General features: G+C 47.6%; 1 protein-coding gene across 1 annotated transcript in view; it reads right to left on the reverse strand.

Annotated features, from left to right (window-relative positions):
- LOC119441981 (ADAMTS-like protein 1) overlaps positions 1-22,916 on the reverse strand; it is a 243,596-nt gene that overhangs the window by 61,027 nt on the left and 159,653 nt on the right. The window contains exon 2 of the mRNA XM_037706665.2: positions 18,952-19,038. Coding sequence (XP_037562593.1) covers positions 18,952-19,038 — 87 coding nt within the window. The remainder of the gene's footprint in view (positions 1-18,951; positions 19,039-22,916) is intronic.

Here is a 22,916-nt window from a genome sequence, read left to right on the forward strand (position 1 = left end):
CCGAATCACCTACAAGCATACACAGATGGCTCTGTCAAAGTAGACTGAAGACCGCTGCGCAGCTGCATCCTATATTCCCTCTCTGAGATATATGTGGTCTGGCCGTCTGGACTGTATATCCTCGTCGACAGTTGTGGAAGGCATGGCAATAGCTGCTGCTCTGCACAAACTAAAGACTTTGCCTCCACAGAATGTCGTTCTCCTTACGAACTCAAAGGCCGCCTTGAAATAACTATACCGCGGCCTACCGTCCATGAAGTTCCCGAGGAAATCACTAGACCTCGTGAAAGAACCCGCAACAAAGATTTCACAGTAAAGTTTCAGTGGATTCCCTCCCACATGGGTATTGCTGGCAACGAAAAAGCTGATGCTCTTGCATACGCAGTGCTCTATCATCCTCCCTAAGTCAAGTACCCAAAGAGTAATCAAGTTTAAAAAATCTGTCATTCGAATATTTGGGTCACTTTGGGTTTCACCACATATGTCCTGCGTAACCAAGAGATTTCGTCGAGAGGAAGCCTCACTTATATATCGAATAGGGACAAGATCTGCTAGTACAACAGCACCGTTATTTATGACGGGGCGTATCAATTTTTCTAGCTGTACGGCATGCGACGAGACAAGAGACATTGAACGCTTTCTGTGGTCGTGCCCGAAATTGCAAGATGAAAGGGACGCTCTCCTGGAGAATCTGCAAAAAAAAAAAAGGGACCTTCCGCATGCGTGCCTGCAACAACACCTCAGTCTCCCCGGAGGATCAGCTATAGCCCGCACGGGAACATCACGTCTCCTTATCGCATTCTTAAGAGAGTCTGTTTTGATGGACATGTGGTGAAACGCCGCAGTGATATTGTAAGCGACGCTCGGGCGGAGCAATTGCCGGCCTTGATCGCCAGGCTAAACTCGCCTGCTGCTACAACCCAACACAATCACCACCACAGCTGTATATTCGTATAGAGTGAAGGCTACTTTTTCTTTCTCTTTGCCCACGAATCGCTCTCTATAGGCTTCATCGCATGACTCTGAAGCGAGATTGAGACGCTGTGTGAGGATGTTGGCACGCAGAAAAACTGGCAGGAATTGAGAAACAGACGAAGACGTGGATCATCGCCGCCCTGTGAAAGCGCCTCGAGGGACTTGTGCTCACACGACAGTGGAACGCACGCTTGCTGTGCGCTTTAAGTAGGCCGCTGCGATATGTGACGACATACGTCGCGCTCATCTCTCTTTCTCTGCGATGTGTTCCCCACCGTGAAACAATCGTCCAACGGCTTCCACGCTATTGCGTTCGCTTATGTGCCCGAATACCAACATTCGGACAGACGGGAGACGCGATGAGTGAAGCAATTTTCTGAGGCCCGTAATTTTGTCTCTCGATTGCAGTTCTTGAGATCAAGTGTTCGACGAAGCGTGAGTGGAAGAAGAGAATGAGACGGATTAGAGACCGGCCGTCCGAGCTTTGGTGACGTAACATCACTCGTAGAGATATAGGTAAAAATAATTCAGGAATGATTCGTTGCCGTCGGATTAAGTAAGCGTTGTTAGATTCATGAAGTGAGGGGAAGGGGCGCCTTGAGAAACGTAGCCAAAAAGTCGAGGACCAGAAACTCGTAGTATCAATCATAATATCATAATAAATATGATAGCGCGTCGTATATTGCTTGCGACACATGTGAAGCATGCAAACATGAACATATTCTGCACTATATTCTATCGAAGCGTTCAATAAAAGAATGGCATACTCCTCAGGGCAGAATTTCCCTTAGCATGAGAGAGGAAGATAATTCTGCCATCTTGGCTAATCGAATCTCTCGCAGACACCTTTTTCTTTCATTCCTCTCGTGTTCACACCCCTGAAAGCGACGTTTTCGTATTACCTAATTTGCATAACTCTCCACTCTCTCCACTCTCCACTCTCCGAAGACTCGCACTTACAACCAGAGGCAGTATTCGCGCACACACAGTATTGAGTCCAATATAGGCACTTGTGTTTCAATACAAAATCTTGGACTTCCGAACTATAGAGGCGGCTTCTTATAATTGAATCGTCTTCACATTCAGTTACGTATTTCTTGTTTCTTCAAATAATGGCGTATAAAAAGCGGGTGTTTGTAATCGCGCCATTCTTAATATCACCGGACACTCGTTGTCGACATTGAGTGCTTTTATTCAAATGGACGCGTTGCTTCCCCAACTGCGACTGAAAGCTTCGCAGCGGTGGTGCTTCTTGATAAGCATTCAGATCACGCCACGAATTTCACCTCGGTCTCTAACGCCGTCTGTTCAAATATGCTATCCCAAGCGACATGCAGCCTATTCTTTATCCAAAGCGCCCGTGTTTACCCGCAACGTCCTAAGTATTCTCTTCCTCTCTCGTTTCAAGAAGGCTTGAAAACATCTTGCGGTCGCCACGCCACAAACAACATCATATGGTGCACCATGTCTCGGTGAATCTATCAACCTACACGCCTATCCGCTTCTCTCCTGCGTATACAGCGCTAAGAGAAAAACAAGCAAATGACGCCTCCCTCATCCTTCTATTGGAGCACCTCGTTGCTGCATACGAAAGTACTTGCTGACGTCAGAGGAGTTAATAAGTGCCGCTTGCCGTTACGAGTGGATATGGCGGGCTGTCGAGAGCGAATGCAACGGCCGGGTCGTTATAAATTAGGGCAACGTAGAAAAAGGAGCTGTGCGTTGACGACGGGCTGTGAGATGAAAACGAATATGCAGCGAGGTGACGAGTACGTCGTGCACCGTTATTATGGCCGTCGTTAAGACGGGCGGCTCGAATTATAGAATTACGGTCTCTGCAAACGTGCAGAGGCCTGGCAGCATGTCCGATGTTTTAACGGCTTGTTGGCATGGAAACCTCGCTTTCCGTTGGCAGCACACGTGGCAAAAATGCGCGAAGCCCGTAGGCGCTTAGGAGTTTTACTTCACTACTACAACCAGTGTTTCAGAGAACGCTGCGCAATTCTGAAAATCAGTACAGGAGATATAAAAAGAGTATTTCATTTGGCAACATAATATTCAGATCGACGCACATCAACAAGTTGGTGACAGTCAACGCTTATTGCCTACAATACAATATACGCGGTACGATAAAGTTAAGAAGGTGTGAAACAGAACGCTGCCCGTCACCATTTTTTTTTTCCTTTTACGGCGAAAACTGTATATGGCTAGGCGAAATGAAAAACCGTTCGTCCCATGCTTCGCTAAACGTCTCCATTGGCTGCGCTGTCAGTTACGTCGTTCTGTACGTCGCACCCAAGCGCGCACGCCATTGGCAGCGCCGTTAGTGACGTCGTTCTCTGCGTCGTATCTGCTCTACCCGCAACGCCGCCTCATCGGCTCGCCGTTGTCGCATGCGTTCGATATCTCGAGTTAGCTCGGCGTCGTGGTTAGCAGCATCCGCCCGCCATTGGCGCTTGCGTTCCACTAGAAACACAAACATGTAACCGATAATTGAGAAACGCTTCAATACAGCGTCGGGATTCTGGGGCCGCACGTTTCAGCTTCGCTGGTTAACCATCGTGCGAAAAGGCATTATTACTTTAAAGTCATCGCTACAAAATACCGGCCCATCTGTACGGAATGCTTGGGCGTTTTTTTTTTTTATTGCGATATGGACACTCCAAAGCAGATTTCTGCCGTCGGCGTCGCCGTCGTCGTCGCCGTCGCCGTTGCCGTGAGGTTCCGTATGACGTCAGTGGAGATGAAATCGTCGCCGTGCGCCGAACGCTGTATGTGCGAGTGAAAGGGCGCGAGGGACGCGCGCTTTCACGGGGAGTGAACGCACGGCGAAGAAAAAACGCGCGTTCTGCGCCGTGCTCCCTTAAGGGCTGCAGAAGTAGGCGTCTCTTTCCTCCTTTACAATCACCATATATGTAGAACAAACGCGCCTTCTTCCGACGCGCGAAAGGCCGTGGCGGGGAGGGGGGGGGAGGGAAGGGAGGCGACGTTTAGCTGCGGCATCAAGTGCCTATTTATATCAGAGGCTCCGGCAACAGTCACCAACGCCGTACGCATTTTGTGCGAACGCGGGCAAAACGCCGACGGCGTCGACAACAGTTCTGCGTGTTGCCGGTGCTGCTGCATGTCCAAGGGTATACACATGATAAAGCTACTATCATTACTCCGTATAGCTCTCTACAAATTTGCTGTCGCAATTGATGCTTCGCCTTTCAGGTGAAACTGCGAGAACGTTTTTCTTTTAGGGGCGAAGCTCCTTAGGGTGTGGGTCTGTCCCTCCTCTGTAGTAGTAGTAGTAGTCGTAGTAGGTAGCCACGTCTACTTTTATGAGAAAAAAAATTCCGAAAGTTGTGTCCGTAGCGCGGAATCGAACCAGGGACCCCTCGCTTGCGAACGCGCGGAGCTATCACTACGCCACGAAGCGCACATGGACACACGCACCACGATGACAATAAATACCCAACATTAACGAAAGACTGCGCGTTTCTAACGCGTTTGTGCTAGCGCGTTATGGCCCGTGTAAGAAGCTGGTGTAAGACGCTGTGGCCTCTCCGCCTTACCCCCGTATTCATAAACGCTCATCGACTTGAACTTGACTTGCCACCGCCTTGGGCTGCGCGTTCGAAACGCGTTGAAGGCGGTGGCAAGTCACGTTCAAGTCGAGGAGCGTTTATGAATACGGGGGTTATACTCTCTCAGCAGTCATGTGATGGCGTCGGCAAACGCGGTGCACGTTCCTGGCATGTGTAAACGGCTGCGTAAGACTGCATGTGGCCTCTCCCCCTTACTAGAGCAGTAGTGCACGTTTCTAACGCGTTTGTGCTTAGCGTCCCCTTAAGCGGGAGATGGTGCAATTATAATGAAGGGCGCTGTTATAAAATAGGAATGACGTCACATATGGCGCGTGTCATTGGTGGAAGTCAATCGTTCGATTTAGTGCGGCGAGACTGGGCGAATTACACGGAAGATTCACGGTTTACCTATGATTCCCTCCGGAGCTTCGCCCACTCATCATCATTCACCCCGTGGATATGCGGTGTTTTTTTTTTTCATATATCGAGGCAAGTGCTCTGAACAGTTTGCAACGTGAACCGAGTTAAGGTAATTCTACGCGCACGAGTGCTCACTATGATATAGCTTCTAGCATATGATCCATTGTATGCCGAATTGCCACACCAGCTTGGTGTATCAGGACTCTTAGATTAGGTGAGTGATAACATGAACCACGTGAAACGGCCAATTAAATAGTTTTGTTCGGTCTGTAAAACGCACTATACAGTTTTACGGAGTACTAGAACACCGCTGGCGCCTACGGCAGCAACGGCGCTGGTAGCGTTATCTTGTGACGATTTTTGCAGTTACAACAAGTTAGGAACGTTCTTGTGTAGTAGTGTAGTGCCATTTTTATCGAAGAGAAAAAAAATCCATTACGCGCAAATGATTGTTCCTTCCAACTCCTTCGCATCAGCAGATAGGTAGAATATTTTCGTTGCAATTACACTAATGCGTGCTCTAGTTTAAGGCAGCGTCAGAAACGTTGTCACAAGCGCTGGTGCGCACTTGTGTATCTCCGGTGTTCTGGTAGTCCAAAAAATGTAACACAATAACGACAGGCTGAAATTTTTTATAGTGACTCGGCGTTCCAAAGAGTTTACATGCTCCATCGTTTGCTCCTGAAGCTTCGGCAGAACTGCACACAATTACGGCGAAGAAACTATAGGCTCCTTGTTGTTCCTTGTTACACAACGGCGCTCGGTCATCTACCGCGGTCCCGCAACCACGCCGGCTTGTCTCCGTTCACAACTTTCTTACGGAGACCCAGCCGACATCCTCTCGTTTACGGAGCCCCTATACGATAAAAAGCGTGACCATCGAACACTCAACGTGGTCTTATCAGCAAACACCGCTGTGCTGCTCCTCTCGGTCGCCATCTCACTTTCGCCGCCTCTTGCGCTAGCTTTAGATAAAAAGTTTGCATTGCAGATAAGAGTTTGCGCCATTGCAACGCCCGAGAGAACGCTGGTCCTGGGCCCACCAAAAAGCAGACGGAGGCCGCCTTATCGCCGCGCCATTCAGATAGTGACGCTATTCGCCTTCATGTGTGACATTTGCGAGCAGCGTTCTGGAAGCTGCAGCGCTTGTTCACTTTGCGGACTCGACATGGCGCGGCTGGTCTGCTCCACATACGCCAGAAAAGCCTCGGCTACAGTGATTCCAAATGCGAAGCTCTCACTTCTTGAGCGGGACATGAAACGTAGCACGTAGCAACAACAAAAGAGAATAGTTGTCGGGGGTAATAATAACAGTGTTCATAAATAAAGGCGACATCGGCCATGGAGTATACAAAATATTCAATCTCAGTTCAACAGCCCTGTTTAGAAAACCCCACGGGGTCATTGGTACGTCTTTGACGGCTGACGACACATGTATCACGGTAAATGCGGCAGGTCGTTGCCTGAATGAATCTGTAACATCCATTAAAAAAACACTCAGATTGGTTCTTAACATCACGTGAGAGATTCAAACCGGGGACTAGTTCTCTATAACAAAGAGGTGAAGCTCTCTGACGCACCCTCTCTCGAGATAAAAGAATAGGATGTCGCGCTCCCGCCGCGGGCTCCAGGCGAAAGTGGCAAATATGTGGTGAACATCATGCGACCTAATCCGTGACCCGTGAAACATATGGAAGAGAATCATAACTCGAGGTGCTATGAACACAATGTAAGCTTCAGTTCGGTATGGGAACGAAATTCTCGCTGCAGTATATTGTTCGTAATTTTGCGGACTCCTATCCAGAAAGTTTTGCTGAATTAAGAGACACGCTCTTTCCTGTTCTCATTTATTATGCGCCTTACTTCGAATGATATATCCCGAAGATATCATCCCTCCTGGGGCCGAAACAGCATGTCTATCACGTATTTCACTGCCCCAGAGTCATGAGCGAGTCGGCACATAAATAATTTCATACGACGGGCCACCGGGTTTTCTAAACAGTAGAAAACGAATTGTTTATGGTGTCCAGAGGACGTCTGAAAGAAGAACGCGCAGCATTTCTACAATATAAGAAATAGTGAAACATTTGTTTCAGCAGGCGTACACCGATGACAGTTTGTCGACCACGGCTCGAAACGGAAGCCCTTCCCTGCGCGGCTGATAAATGAGTGTGTTTCTCGCCGTGGTCGGCGTAGTGCCGACAAATTCCGCTTGCTGAAAGAAGTTGACAGTTTCGCCCGAAGTCAAAGCATAGCCAAGCGATAACAAGGATGAGCGTTGCACTTCAGCTCCTCACACGGTGTTCTATAACAATACGCCGAAATTCGGAGCCAATAATAATAATAATAATAATAATAATAATAATAATAATAATAATAATAATAATAATAATAATAATAATAATAATAATAATAATAATAATAATAATAATAATAAATAAGTATCCGTTATCAGGATCAGAGCGATCAGTGCCAGAGCGTTTTGAAGAAACACGCCCTTATCTTTTTTTTTTTTCTAATCAGGTCAGCATAGCCAGGCCAAATGTAGCGGCAAGGTAAGTCATAGCAGCCTCATCACCAGCGACATATAGACGGCAAGCTGTGGTCTCTGCGGTCACAGACACGCTGTGTTATCCGATATTACTCACCGCTGGCCGCCCCAACTGCCCTCAACTCTCAGCGTGTACTTTCTATATTTAGTTCTTTTAATACATGCATTACACAGCCTGTACACACGTGCTTGTCAGAACGACGCGATCGCACATGTGTATACAGTCGGTCTTCCGGCCGAAGAAAGATGAACCACCATCTCCGGCTCCGCTTACAACGTTCCTTTTTTCTAATCTTTTTTAATCCCTGCGACCGCGTAACGCATGACTATGGCTTTTGCGTCAGCCCTATGTTGAACACTTGCATATGGGATGCATGCGTTCACGTTGCATGCAGTTGGCTAGCGCGTGTAGCTTCAATGTCTTCAGCGCATATGGTATTACATTGCCATCCCCTTAAATGATGTACGAGAAGTGAGTGTTTCTTGCTATACTCTTATAAAGGCTCGTCAATACTTTCAACAAGCTGTACTTCGTACGCTGTACTTCACATTGTGACACGGTAACGTATGTTACTGTTTGTATTCATGGGGTGTGAAGTACATAGTAATCTGAAACCTCTATAACCACTCAAGAAGTAAATATTGTGAGTACTAAGCCACAATCAAAATACAGGTAACAGTTTTCAATCACAACGCGTTCTTTCCGTTCCAATATTGCGCGGCTACAAGGTTGCGGGTTCTGTCCATACATAACCAGCTGAAACTCCCCCCCTTCCTGTCGACCTGTTTTCCTTTCCTATACGTAGTACGCGACATGCTTCGCCTTTTCAATTTTAACTCGTCCAAATGTCGTAACGTGTATGACAAAAGATTGATAGAATGTAATGGAACTAATATATATGTGCGTTCGTGTGTGTGTGTGTGTGTGCGTTCGTGTGTGTGTGTGTGTGTGTGTGTGTGTGTGTGTGTGTGTGTGTGTGTTTGAGCTGTGGACCACAAACCTAACGCCGCTTCTTGTTAAGTTACCCAAAATGCAGAAAAGGATAAACGCTATTTCATACTGCGCCATTATCATACTGAAACGGTTAGACGACGTAGGCAAATAACGTGAGACGGGTACTAGTAATGTCCATCTCTGACTAGAATCTCTATTGGCCGAGACCAAGACGGAATACTGATTAAATCTCAGTTCCATTCTTTGTTCTCTATCCCTGTGACTCGCCGTTGTCAATGGGAGGAACGGTTCTGCACGATGAGTGATAAGACAGGAAATTGAATAACATAAGCGTATAATATAACCAGAAACAGTTTATGCAATCTACAGTTACGTTTCCGGGTTATAACTCGTATCAGCAAATCTCGCTGATGTAATAAAGTTCTGTGGACGAAACTGTTGCCCTTACGAATGCATATTCGTATTTGTGTGAAGTGCAGGACAGTTGTTACACGTGTGGCACACAAGAGACTCGAAAGCATCTGTTGTGCAACGACCCATCATGCGCAGATCAAAGAATTACCCTTAGGACCGATTTGAGAAAATTAGGCAACAGGCCTTTTACATAACAGGGGTTGAATTCAAAGAAAAAGCTCTTACGCTAGAGGTGTTCGTAAGAGCAAATTTCCGACAAGTACTAATGCTGGACGTTTTATTGGCGAAAGATGGCCGGCCAACGACAAATATCACTTACTAACGTAAAACTCTGTGAACTCGGCCCCAGATGACCTTGGGACCGAGTGTTAGTGTGTGTGTGTGTGTGTGTGTGTGTGTGCGTGTGCGTGTGCGTGTGTGTGTGTGTGTGTGTGTGTGTGTGTGTGTGTGTGTGTGTGTGTGTGTGTGTGTGTTTGTGTGTGTGTGTGTGTGCATGCATATATATTTGTTTCCTTTTACGCATGAAATGCGTTTAGCTCCCGTTGTCGGCGACCTTCATGTGACCTTGAGCCAAAAGCCAGAGCCGTTATACAGGCACTCACGCCAGATCATCCGGGCAACCAGTAAAAACATTAAATGCGGTCTCTGTCCCCCAACCCTTTGTACAGGGCCGCATTACATACGCTAGTTACTGCCCAAACAAGTTACAAAAAATATTGCTTCTGTTTTTTTTTTCCTAATGCTTGTTCACAATATCACTCAAGTTGTAACTTCTAGTACGCTGAAGTTTTATTTGTCCTTTCTAATAGCGACGTTCAAAAGGCAGATACAGGGCACCATACGCTTGATTGTCATCTTTGGCGCTGAGACAGGGTTACCTGTGCTCTTTTCAGAGCCAGCGGTCCGTGAGTTGGCCGCATATTTACAGCCGAGCACTTCGACGCGACAAGAAGAAAAACAATTTAATGAGCCCTTCCACTCTATGAAGGTGGATGACCAGCGAAGCCGTTTAGCGCACGTCACAGAGGTGACATAAAAAAATGTCACAGTTTCGCCCTAAGGGCGAAGCAATGAATGCGATAGCAACACAGCAATGTCATACGAAGTAAGGTGAGCGGCTTTGGTAGCAATATGAATTGTAGTAAACATGAGCTGATTAAGTAAGCAGGTGTGCTGCGGCGCAAGTGGACCGACATGAAGAGAGACTCGATGACCACGAGAAGGCGCGTGTGAAACGGTGGTGTTGATGAGAAGCGCTTCCCGTGGGCAGCGCGTGCGAAGGGACACACCTGTAGCGCTGCACTGCCAACCCGGGCAGCATTGCATGTGTAGCGTGCGTTGGAAAATGTGGCCCGACTATTACTAACTGATTGAAGAAGCGTGGTGTGAGCGCGCACAAACAAACATGAATAGATCATACTGAATGACTGCAGCCAACGACTGTCAAACGCTGGCAGCGGGCGAAGGTACGTGCGGTCTATCGCTTCAACGGAAACTGAGCGGCGAATGCACGGCGCATAAAGGTCAGAGCCGTGCGGAGATAAGAGACGGTGCGGTCGAACGAACGACGAGCGCGGTTGTTGGCAGCGTAGAAGTGCGCCCCCCCCCCCCCCCCTCGCTCCTTCCGGCGCTGGCTTCCCGCTTCCTTGCTTGCGCGTGGGAGAGATAAGAGACTGTGCGGACGAGCGACGAGCACGGTTGTTGGCAGAGAAGTGCCCCCCCCCCCCCCCCTGCTCCCTCCGGCACTGGCTTTCCGCTTCCTTGCTTGCGCGTGGGAGATTGAGTGCGTTCGCTCTCCGTGATAGCGCGCGTCCCCGCACGCTGCCTCTGGGGCATATGGCGCGCGGCGAAGATTTTATCTATACGGAACCTCACGGCGACGGCGACGGCGACGGCAGAAATCCGGTTGAAGTGTCCATATAATTGCTATCGCAATAAAGTTTTGAACAAAGGTACGAACATATCTTTCTGTCCGGTTTGGTGGTCATTGTGACGATAAATACGCACACACATTCGCGTATCATCCCTGTTATAAATATGTCCGCCACGTAAGACGGACATACCCCCTTAAGCAATGGGTCATATCCCCGTAAACGCGGCCTCCCCATTGCGATGACAGAAGAGAAGTGAAATCCTATGCGGGAATGATGAGCGGTAACGGAGCCAGCTGAGGAAGAAGACGACGACGAACGCGAGAGCAGTGGCACGAGCGCGTTCGCGCGGTTGCGGAGAGGGGCGCCAACCCTTTCCCCTTGGTCGCTTTATCAGGCACACACTACGTCACGCACTACGTCATACATTCACACGGAGACATCGCTTTAGACACAGATGGCCGTTAAAACGAGCTCCGACGCGACCAGCGATATGCGTTTGCTTTTGTTGTTGGCTCTTTCTCTCTGACTTTTTAGGGAAGAGTTTTTCCTCGCAGACGCCATAAAATCCTGGATCCCAGCCATAGGCAGCTGTAAAGATAGCGTCAGACGCTGAACGCGCTGCACTGTTGGAAAAAGAAAAGCGGTTGAAGGCGGCGGCACCACAGGCAGCAAAAGACGCCATATGGCAGCCATTTCATGCTTACATCTACGCTCGAATACGGGAGAGCCAGCAATTTTTAACACGAAAGTGTTTTATGCCGGGGTCCACCAAGACTTCACTGACGTATTTCCGTCACGGAAATACGTCATAGAACATAATACAAAGAAAGAAACCAGAAGAAAAAGTTCCACAAACATCCAAAATTTGGAAATCGAACCCACGACCTCTCGGTCCGCGACGATAGATCGCCGAGCGTTTAACCCATTGCGCCACAAACGCATTTGCAGAGAGCTACACAGACACGCCTTATATATCTAACACTCCTCCGTGTACCCGCGCTCTTGCTCGGGGCGGTGCCGCCGCCTACGAGCAGAAAAGAGAAGTACTGCATTATGACACTAACGCGCACCGACAGTGAACGCTTCGGTGGTCTCAGCACTACGACGCCTCGATGCCAGCATTCGAAGGGACGCTGGCATCAAGAAGCACTACCAACGCAACCTAGGTGGCGTTCACCGTACTCAGCACAGCGGAGCGTGGCCTCCGCAATTAGCTCTGAAAATGTTTCTGAAGTTGATCGTGGAGGCTGCAATTACGACGCGCTGTACGCGCTGATTTGACTCGGTGACGATTCAGTTACGTGCTTTGTCTTGCGCGTTGTATTAGTGTGTCAGTTACGTGCTTCGTCTTTCGCGTTGTGCTAGCGTGTGCAGCGTAGTGCAGCTTCCATATGCACGACGGTTGCTCATGGTCATCGACGTTGGTAGTCGTGATGGAGGAGACGTGCCACCAGGCGTCAGCGTGGGTGCATCAACGCCTAAGGGCGCTTTAGCCACAAAACACCAATAGACATTATATATCAATGTGCAATAAACATTACACTACTTCTGTGAAGACACGTTTCACTTTCGTGTTCTATACCGATTCCTATATAAGAGGGATCAACCACATTTTTTTCCCTCTTCTCTGACCTGCACATATTTTTGTGGTATACTGAACCAGCCACTAGCCACACTAGGCTATAATTAAAAGTCATTTCTTGTTCTCTAAAATAAAATTCTATTGATGATGATAACGATGATCACGATCATCATCAGCCTATATTTATGTCCACTGCTGGGCGAAGGCCTCTCCCTGAGATCTCCAATAACCCCTGTCTTGCGTTAGCTAATTCCAACTTGCGCCTGCAAATTTCCTAACTTCATCATCCCACCTAGTTTTCTGGCATCCTCGACTGCGCTTCCCTTCTTTTGGTACTCATTCTGTAACTCTATTGGTCACGTCACGAAAGGTAAGGTGCAGTCCCAATCCCGGTGATCATCAGCGCGCCTCATCTGCGATGCAGCGCCCACCTATACTAAAGCACGGGCGTCAAGGGAGATGCGACGCATGAGCATTTCGCCTCGCCGACGGACAGCACACGCCGACCGGCCTCGGCGAGGCGGTTCGCACGGCTTACACGTTTTCTCTTGGTACCCACGGCATCGAAAAACAAGGTGAATTGATCAAAACACGGAATAATTGTGAAAACATTGATCGTGTAGGAAAAAAGCTTAAACCCCCTCCCCTACCGGGAACAGGTGTGCACGCGAAGCTTGTCCAACCCTAGGGGAGGAGGGGTTGGTTATTTTTTGAGCGTTTGAGGCACATTAGAGAGACATGGTTGTTGGTGGATGAGAAACGGTGGATTCGCTCGGCGAGCTCGCGCACGTTCACGGGCCCGCTCCCGTTGTCGTTCTTTGAAGGCTGCCTCCTCTTCGGCGGAGCGGACCAAGTGCGGCCTACCCGTAGCGCAGCTGGCCTCTAAACTGGCGAGAAATGGCGCGCGCGGAGCGAGCGAACCCTCCTTTCCCTTCTCCGGAGGGAGGGAGCGCTTGTGCTTGGCTTCCCGGGAGAGTGGCGTGATCCCGCACGCCACTTGTGGGAGCGGAGGGTTTCCGGCCGCCAGCTTCGGGTGAGGAGGTTTTTCGCGTACGACGACAGCCACACCGACGGCAAGATTCAGGCAATACAAGCTTCGCTTGAAAATACGCGCTATATTGAGGAGCTTCGGTTACAGTACTTCGGTGGAATCACAAGCGCCGTCGGCTGCGGCGGCCAGCGAACGTAGGCCAGCGAGTCCGCTCAGTTGCGGCCACCGTGGTGCGGCGCTCGTTTCTTATAGACTTACTGTATATGGCTCTAGTTTCGTATGGTTTTGGGCACGCGTTTTGAAGCGACGTTAAAATTGATTATGATTAATGGCGATAGCATTAATTATACATCACGTTGGAGCACGTATGGGTTCATTCCGTGATTAGCAGACACACACCTACTCGTTGAAACATAAAAGTCAGAAAGAAAAATTAAGCTCATCCACTGTGACAAAAGCACTTGGACCGTAGCCACATGCCCCACAATCCCAGAAAGCGATACGTACATTACTGCAGTTCCTGATGTCGATAGATATCAGTGCGAGCGACAACATAGTTCTGACGTTCACCTGTGTTTTCATGTATCCTTTATTTCGCTATTTTCATCCCCTAACCTCATTTATCGTTTGTAGGATCACAAACCACACGAGCGTCTGGTTGCGCTTCCTGAATTTCCTTCACTTCTCTCTCTCTCTCTCTCTCAGCACTTCTGAAAGGCGTATGGCGTCGCCCTTGGCCGATCGGTGTTTTATAGCCACAACTGAAAAAGGGTGTATCTTATGCTACATATTCTCTTAAGAATAATTAAAGATTACTACAATCTGAGCCATCGCGACATGCCCGAGCTTCGCGACATGCACGAAGCTCGAGGGCTTAGAGGAGTACGCGTGGCCTCACAAGGCGATGATTGTGTGGTCGGCCACGGTGAACAAGGCAGTAATAAACCACTATAGAGATCAAAGTAGTTCACCGAATGCCTAGTCAAGGAGTCGCAGGACAGGGTATGGAACAGTAGAGAGCACACGCCTTATTCATCCAAATCATGTTCTTCCTGCAGCAGAAATTTCAAAAATTATGGGGCTTTACGTGGCTAAACCACGATCTGACCATGAGGCACGCCGTAGTGGGAGAATGAGGATTAATTTTGACCACCTGGGGTTCTTTAAGGTGGATCTGATGCCCGGCACACGAGTGTTCTTTCTTCTTCTTTTTTTTTTTGCATTGCACCTCCATTGGAGTATACAACAAAATGTTCGGACGTCATCACGTCATCGCTGGTTATGTCGTCTGCCTAATTGGTAGGTGAAGAAGGCGACGACGAGTAATGTTGTTCGTGCGCTACTGTGGATGTTACGTGCAAGTGATGCCCAGCGTTCTACTATACTACCATACTGTCAGTATTACGGAGGGAGCAATTCGCGATATGCATACTGCTTTTCTTCCATCGCACATTGCTGCAAACAAGCTACCTTTTTTTAACACTTTTCAATTTGCTTACTCTGCTAACTCTTATCCATATTGCAGTGCCATGTGGGAGCCAGATATTTAATTAATGGTCGTTTCCGGCCCGCCAACAGCGTGAGTGGTGAAGCAAAACACATGAGCGTGAAAAACAGCGGTTGCAAAGCCCGCTTTAGGAACGTACTTAAAATCTGTCGGAGGACACTTTTCTATATAGGTATATTTCCACCTCGCACAGCGTTTGCAACCAACATACTGACTTCAATCTTTTTTAAAACAAGTTAGAAATATTGGCCCAGTTTAGTGTCTTGCGCCTCGTGGGAGCTTATGATTTAAAATTTCGTACTCCGGCAAATGAAAGGGAGAAGAAGAAAAAGAAGACACTTTTCAAACTTCGGCGAAAGAGGAGTTGATGGCAGGATTTTATTTGTCCAACTCTATATAACCTTTATCATAATAAAGTTTTGGCAGATTTTTGAAGAACGGCAATGCGTCCATTTTTACGCTGCAATCGTCTTATAGCATCTGTATAGCCTACGAACGCACACGGCGACAATAAATCACTTGGAATGTAGAAAAATAAAAGGACAGGAAAGTTGATGTCGCGTAATTTTACGCTGACGCACGTCATGACCTAATTTTAAAGCGAGTGGGTGTGGACTGACTAAAACGGTACGCGCAGTAACGACAAATCGCGTAATGTTGAAGGAACCGCACCGAGCAATCTCTTCCCCGTACAGTTTGTAGCAATTACATGAACTATACGCCCACGGAGCCCATGTGGGGACAACGGCGAGGACATAAGCCGAATACTTTTGAGCAATGTTCGCTAACGGGTGCAGCTGAATCAGTAGGTAGAATGTCCTTTTATTTCCCTTTTCCCTCTCGGTTATCTTTTCTCGTTACGTCTTCCGGAAGCGCTGTCGGTTTCTAAAGTTTACGAGACGGCAAGAAAGCACGACTTCGTCCGTTAAGTCTTGGACATTAAACGGCTTGTGAAACGAGTTATGACGAGGGCATTACAAAGCTTCTTGATCCCATAAACGCGGCTTTTTTTCTCGACAACGGATTCACCGATACCGCGAACTTGGGACGGAGGACGAGGAGACAGTGTTCGGATTGACGGTGATCAATGCCAACTTTACGACTTCAGAACGGAAAGAGAAAAATAAACCTCCCAACGAATACTCGCAGCGTTAGAGGAAGGTTCGACTATGTGAACGCTAGCTGTTCGGTGTATTGGGCGTCGTAAAATTGGGAGTTAAAAATAATAAGTATATATTGTCGCACAGCAGCGTGACACTGTTCCGTGCGCGTCTGCAGTGTGCTGCTGCGAAGCAGCGGTGCACAGTTATCAGCACTAATACACCGCCGCCTCAACTTTACTCAGTGGCGACAAAAATCAGCCGGTCGGGTTAGCCAATACAAAGCGACAAGCAGAGGAAAATATCGCCCATGTCCAGAGCTAATCTCCTAGGGCACGGCCACCGTGGAATGCAAGGATCCCGGCACGGGATTACCACGCCCACAACGGACGAGTGCTACTTCTTTCACCCAGGCAGGTTCTTATCCCTGATTGGTCGAGGCGGGCCGTAGCTTCTGCTGTAGTGCACGGAACTGAGCGAACGGTTGTACACGCGACCCCAATCGAGGAAGATCCGCCCCCTAAACTTTATTGTGGGCTGCAAACTGCAGCGATACCGAAGCGCTTCCTCGCAAAGCTACGCTATGAGGATGACGAAGAAGGAGAGAAAGTACGCTCGGGTGCGACTGTGCGAAGAAAAGACGAGAAAATAATAAGAAGTTGACAGGCACGCAAAGCGGGCGCCAACAGCCTAGGCGGCTGTAGACTGGCGCGCGATCACCCACGGCGGCGAGATCGTGAAGCTCTCTGCTCGTCACCACACACCGCACCGACGCGGGAGCTGCTTATCTCGAAACTTGGTTCCGGTTTCGTCGCCGTCGCTCGGCGCGCGAAAATAAGCCTAGGCTAGAGGCGGGTGTTACCTACCTCTCCCAGCGGATGTCAACACAATAATAACCGTAAAAGAGAAAATCGTCCTGGCTCGTAAAGAGTCCGTAATGACTCGCGATGGCAAGTTCTAGTGCGTTAAAGTTTTACAAAGTTTTACAAAGCCGACCCGACGCCGACTATATCTCTCTCTCTCTCTCTCTCTTTTATTACCTCTTAATTTTTTTGCGTTTCCGCGGTCGTTCTCGTTTTGTCGTTCATCCCGCATACTGCTGCATGGTCAGTGACAGGAAAAAAAAAAGGGTATGTATCTATACGATCCATAAAACGGTGGCTGACTGGACAATATATCTAAAAAGGATTGGCGTTCTGAGTCGTAAATTGTGAGTCACTCACTGGTTGCAGGAAGTTCGTGGGCAGGGTTGCCACTGTATTGCGTCACGTTCACCTCTGGAGACCATCCAGTGTGCCTAGGGCTGCAATTTCACGAAGCTTTTTTTTTTTTTTTTTTTTTTTGCTTTCGCAAGAACTTTTCGCTCTAGTCGGCTGCCTTTACGAATAATACGTCCATTATGACAAATGGTCGCGCTTTTCCTTACGCTATAACATACCCGAACTGCTTTGTGAAGCACGAAGAGTTATCGGGGCGGAAGAGACACCGACTATATAGAGAAGACCGCTGGCGCAAACGAAAAGCGCATGTGGCGATTGGTTAATGCGGTTGCTCATTCGCTAAGCCTCTTAACATGGCGATTCGTGATCGCACGATATATGCGGCTTCTCGTTGGCTATCCTCGTATAGAGCGGCCTGTGTGCGCCAGACCACAAACTACACCAGAAAGTCAACGTCGATATTCCGTAAACGAAATTATCGGTAAGCATGAGATGAATTTTGTTTTGCCGTTTTTTTTCCTTCTAGTGATCCGACCGTACGCCAAGATACTGCACAGCGACAACCGGCGTATAAGATAGCAAGTTATACGAATATTGCGAAAGAATACAGCGGCGATGACTGTGAAACTGGGCGGGTTTCGATGGTGTAATATGTGCCCTATAGGTTCGTGACGTTCACAACAACAATGTAGGTAACGTGAACAAGATTTGCTTCGCGCAGTATTGTTCACGTCGTTGTGTTGCAACGTGATTATTTTAGGCCGCAGAATTCTTCCAACTGACGCCATTTTTCGAAAGAGAAAAGCAATCTAAAATGGAGTTATTGCGTTATAATTGTTCGTTTGAGCAGGTGCCAGATAGATGTGATGTAGGACGCACTATTAGTGAAGGCGGCAGGTCAATTGCAAATAGCTCTTACAAGCGAAAAGCTCGATGAAATCTACCCTAAATGCCGCACGTCTTCTCTCTCTCTCTCTCTCCTTTATTACATCTTATTTCTGCTTCAGAAGAGTCTTCCTTTATTCATCATTGTCCCGCTTGCTGTCTATCGTCGTGAACTCTTTCGTCCTTCAACACCTTCAGCGCGTCTTACAAGCATCAGTGGCTCTTATAACTGCGGTATGGCGCCCATTCGCTACCACCCTTAAAGAAGTTCGTACCTAAACACAAATGCCCTTCTTAATGAAGCCTAACGTGAGCCATGTCATCTCAAGGGGAACGAGTTCGAATAAGAAAGTTTCTTTTTCCGCTAGGGATACGCATCTGGTGCGCTATACGACTATCGGCACTGTGCTCCGCTCTTACAGAAAATTCTCGCAAACGAAACGTTTTTTTTTTCACCGCGGATGTCGATTTCACAAACACGAGGGCTTGAAATCTTTTGTATTCGCGACTGTAGGAGCCCGTTAATTACGAGATCATTCAGCATTGTCTCAACCGCCACATCCACTGAGCAACTCATCAGCCATTTTTTGCGACACCTTCTCCCTCAGCGCTGGGGTTGAATGCCTTTCTATATATCACTGCGTCGCGTAGAAGGGCGGCAAACTGACTTTTGCGTGTTCACTAAGTTGTGAACCTTGCCGACACCATACCAGTGGAACTAAATCAAATGTAATTTTACGACACAGGCACGAATAGTTGCTGCGTACCTGTGTGCGGTAGCAGTAAGACCTTTTATTTCATTTTTTTTTCTCTTTCTCACTGTCCTATCTTGGCCCTAGGCAAGCGAGTGCGTTGCTCAAACAGGAGTTCTAGTCGCGTGGCCCAAGCAACAGCAGGCTGCTTACCACAATGCTGGGGTCTGTGCTAGGGTCTTCATCTTCTGGATTTGGAGATTCCTCCAAGTGCGCTAAGCCGCAGGACCAGAAGATTACCTGCGCGGGGAGAAGAATGACAATGAAGTGAATAAGCGAAGCAGTCAATGAATGAATCAATCGATTAATCACTAAATTCATCAACTGATCGGGTTAGGTAGTCACTCAGACATTCGCAGTTAGTGATCGCATGGATAATAAACTGGGTGTGTCGGAAAGTGCGTCCGAATGCTTTGAATATAGGGAAGATCTGATTATAAAACGATTTCCTCGGGATCACTTTCATCACCCAGGCATACACTTTAAAATGATTCAACGTAGTAATCAGAGAACTAATTAGAAAATGAGATTTATAAAGATTTAACCGAAATAAAAGAATCAGAGGATTCATCTTGATGCACGACGTTTAGGCCGTCATCCCGGGAATTCATGACAAGTTCCAAATTTGAAAAAAAGAAGCTAACGCCGCTGTTTTCTACGGTGAAACAAATTCAGACGAATTTTGTCCGCTCCAATTTCGTCCAGGCCAGGTCAGGCCAGACCAGACCAGACCAGACCAGACAGACAGACAGACAGACCACTGGCTGGACAACACGCTGAACATCATGCCCCGCTCATTTAAATTAAAGAGGGCGCTTATCATTACAGGTCGGCAAACTTGTCACTCTAAATTGTTTAGATATGATATTTAGTGTCGTGCCCAAATTTTTCCTTTCCTTGCGTCAAATTCTTTCATATATGCCACGCACCCGGACTGACGTCTCGAACACAACACTCTCTTACTCAGAGAGGAAAATCGCCTATTGTAAATCATGTCGCATAAAATCCTCGACATTTCATCCTTCCTTGAGACACGCATGGAAATCCAAGAAAAACATAACAAACGATAAATTGCGAGAATGCGAAGTAACGAACATATATAAGCTTTACCTTGTTCGTCGGTCTCACGAAAAAAGAAAAAAAAAAGACGCTGACCACCGCATATAATTGCTTTGCTGCTGGCCAGCTTGACTAAACAAAGCACAATAATCAACGAATGTTGAAACGGCCCTATTCCGACAAGATGATTTGCGACGTTAGTACAGACGGCAGCTTAAGTCCTTTTTCTATTTATTAACCTGCACAAAACCGCCCTAGTAGTGCCTCCTATACCGAACGATCGAGAAGAATGGCCGCTCCGACAAACCACGACACAGCCTAAACAAAATCATATAGAACCGCTCCGACTTCGTTCCATAATTTGTCGCCTTTCTTCGTATCCAAAGAGAAAGAAATCGTCTATAGAGCATGTCGAAAACAATATAAATCGACAAAGGAAAGAGGGATTACACCGTCATCGATGTTCACAGCGCAAAGACGGCTTAAAGCCCGTACCAGGGCCAGCACACAGAGGAAGATTATAACAGCACGTTGATTTTTTTAAGTAGCAAGAACACGTTCTATTTCGCCCAAGAGCAGCGGACTGCGAGAGCTGAGGCTTACAGTAGAGACGGACGGACAGACACAAGCGCAGCGAATACGCGAGCATATAGCAGAGTGCACGGCGGCGCGGTGTTAATTCCCGGACGCTTTGCCCAAATTCCACGCTCGCTTCGCCATATAGTCGTCGAGGCCATTCTCCGTTCCTCTGTGCCTTTGGTTATACTTTTGCTTATGCTATTTTTCTCTGCAGGCCAGTGTTTCTCGAGGTAATAAATAGAAAATCCGTACGTCTCGCTTCTTTAGTGAGCGGCGAAAAATCGCTTATGAGCGCGTTCATTTTTAGTGCGCATGTCCGTTTCAGGCTGTGCATGCGCATAACCGCCGGAGCTGGCGAAACAAACAGAGAAAATCGGGAAAGATAGATAGACTCGGAAAGAATTCCGCGACGAAGCGGGCGCCCGTTAATACCTCGTTAAATTTTCGAACTCGTTATTTTCATTACAGCGAGTTTCTGAGCTTCTTCTGCTGCACTAATATATATAATAACGAAAAACAACGACGAAGAGCTCTGAACTGGTCCTGTAATGGCAGTAAGCATGTTGTACACTACGGTTTGTTTGGTTTGCTTGTTTTTTTTTTTTTTTTTTTTTTTTTTATGTCGGCCACGAGGCGCTGTAACGTTGTATAAATCCTTTCGCCAAACAAAGAGTTTCATGGCGCACCGACAAAACCCTCGCTTTCCCACGCCCGACGTGCAACTTGTGAAATTTCTTTCCAACTGCCCGCGTATAATTTCTTGTTATCCGCGCGTTCGTCATGACAGGCAGGCAGGCAGCAGCGGCATCTTCCCACGCTTACATAAGCATGCGCAGTCTTTGTAATTCGTATACGGCCTGATTAACTAAAGCTCAACCGTCGCAACGTGTTTTCACGCCACGAACGAACGCTATGCGGCGCCAGTTTGTTTAGCGAGACGCGCGCGCGCGCGCATTCAATTAAACATCGGAATCGGACTTGGAAGGATGCAGATGAACAAACATGATGACAAACAAGAGAGCGCGCATTAATTTCCGTACAGGATTTGTTTACTTTAGGCGGTATACGTAGACTGCCAGAACTCGAGAGAGAAACGATCTCAGTTGTGCAAGCGATGGTTACTGTTGGTCTCGTCTTCGTCTTTTTACTTTTTTTCTGTTGCGCTTGCCTTTTTTCCGCCGCTCCAGAGATCCATCGCAGATTGAATGCGCGTCACAGATAAGCCCTTACACGCGCCTACAAACCCATTAGCGTCGCTTCAGACTGTAGCCACGAACAAGAGGTAATAAAGAAAAGTTGCGGTGTGTGTTGTGCGCGTGCGGGAGGGGGAGAGGGGGGGGGGGGAGAAACTTAGGCGCGCCGTGCATTTGGAAAGATTGGGTTGTAACGCGAGATCCGAGAGTGAAGAAGAGACTGCGGACTTTTCGGTTTCGAAAACTCGAAGAAAGAAGAAAAGTATAGAGGGTGATAACGCTTAAAAATGAGACAGAGCATTATTTCATGGGCGCTGCATGCGTTTCGAAACAAGATGGAAAAGGAGGAACCTTTGAAATGCGCCTGGGAAGCGACGCAGCCGGCGAAGTTGGGCATGCGCATGATTCTGACATCTGCGTGCCGTGTATCACTGTATCTTTTTCTTTACTGTTGGCGTCACGTTTCTTTTTTTTTATTATTTTTTTTTTTTACTCAAGCAGAGGCTTCCTGTGTTTTCACGCAGATCACAAGAGGACACCGACTACATTTTCATATAGACATCGGAGACGTTACACCACAATGCGGAAAGCCACAGATAATAAAACTACATAGCTTTTGTATTATTTATTTTGACATTCTTGTCTTTTTTGACATCTCATCTCGAGGTACAGCCTTACTTTAAGCCTGGCAAGGCTTAATGTATACATAAGGAATGCGGTTGGGATGCGGGCTGATGGTTTGGAAGATGTGCGGTGGGATTGTGCCGGCGTGATTTTTATGCTGTAGCAAATGTTGGCTTCGAAGAATGCCGACGTCAAGGTCGCAGGAAACTTGAGAAACGTGGTTGTTTTAGTGAACCCAGAAAAACAGTTTAAAGACCATCCCTCATGGGGCCGTCGTGGCCCTATTTTATCGTATCAATCAGACACGAAAGGAAGGTATACGATGACAATGCCTCATTTAATTTTCGTGCGCGCACGCGTCGACGGACTAATCAATGACATGGCCAAGCACTTTTCTGACGCTAATAGCAATCGCAATGCGACTACAGTTAAAGCCGTGACTTGGCCACTGACAATGCCGGGAACTAAATCACAAAGCAAGCGCAGCCGAATAGTCAGAAATAAATGCTCCATATGCCCAAATCAAAACCCAAATAAGATGGTAGGATATATTATTGTTTTTTCGGATACCTCTATTCCGCCCATACGAGCAAGAACATTATTGTGTACTGGTAAACGCCATGCAACTATTAAAACGCAAGAAGAAAATCAGAGGACAATTGC

This window comes from Dermacentor silvarum, chromosome 2, assembly GCF_013339745.2.
Source record: "Dermacentor silvarum isolate Dsil-2018 chromosome 2, BIME_Dsil_1.4, whole genome shotgun sequence".
Taxonomy (NCBI): Eukaryota; Metazoa; Arthropoda; class Arachnida; order Ixodida; family Ixodidae; genus Dermacentor; species Dermacentor silvarum.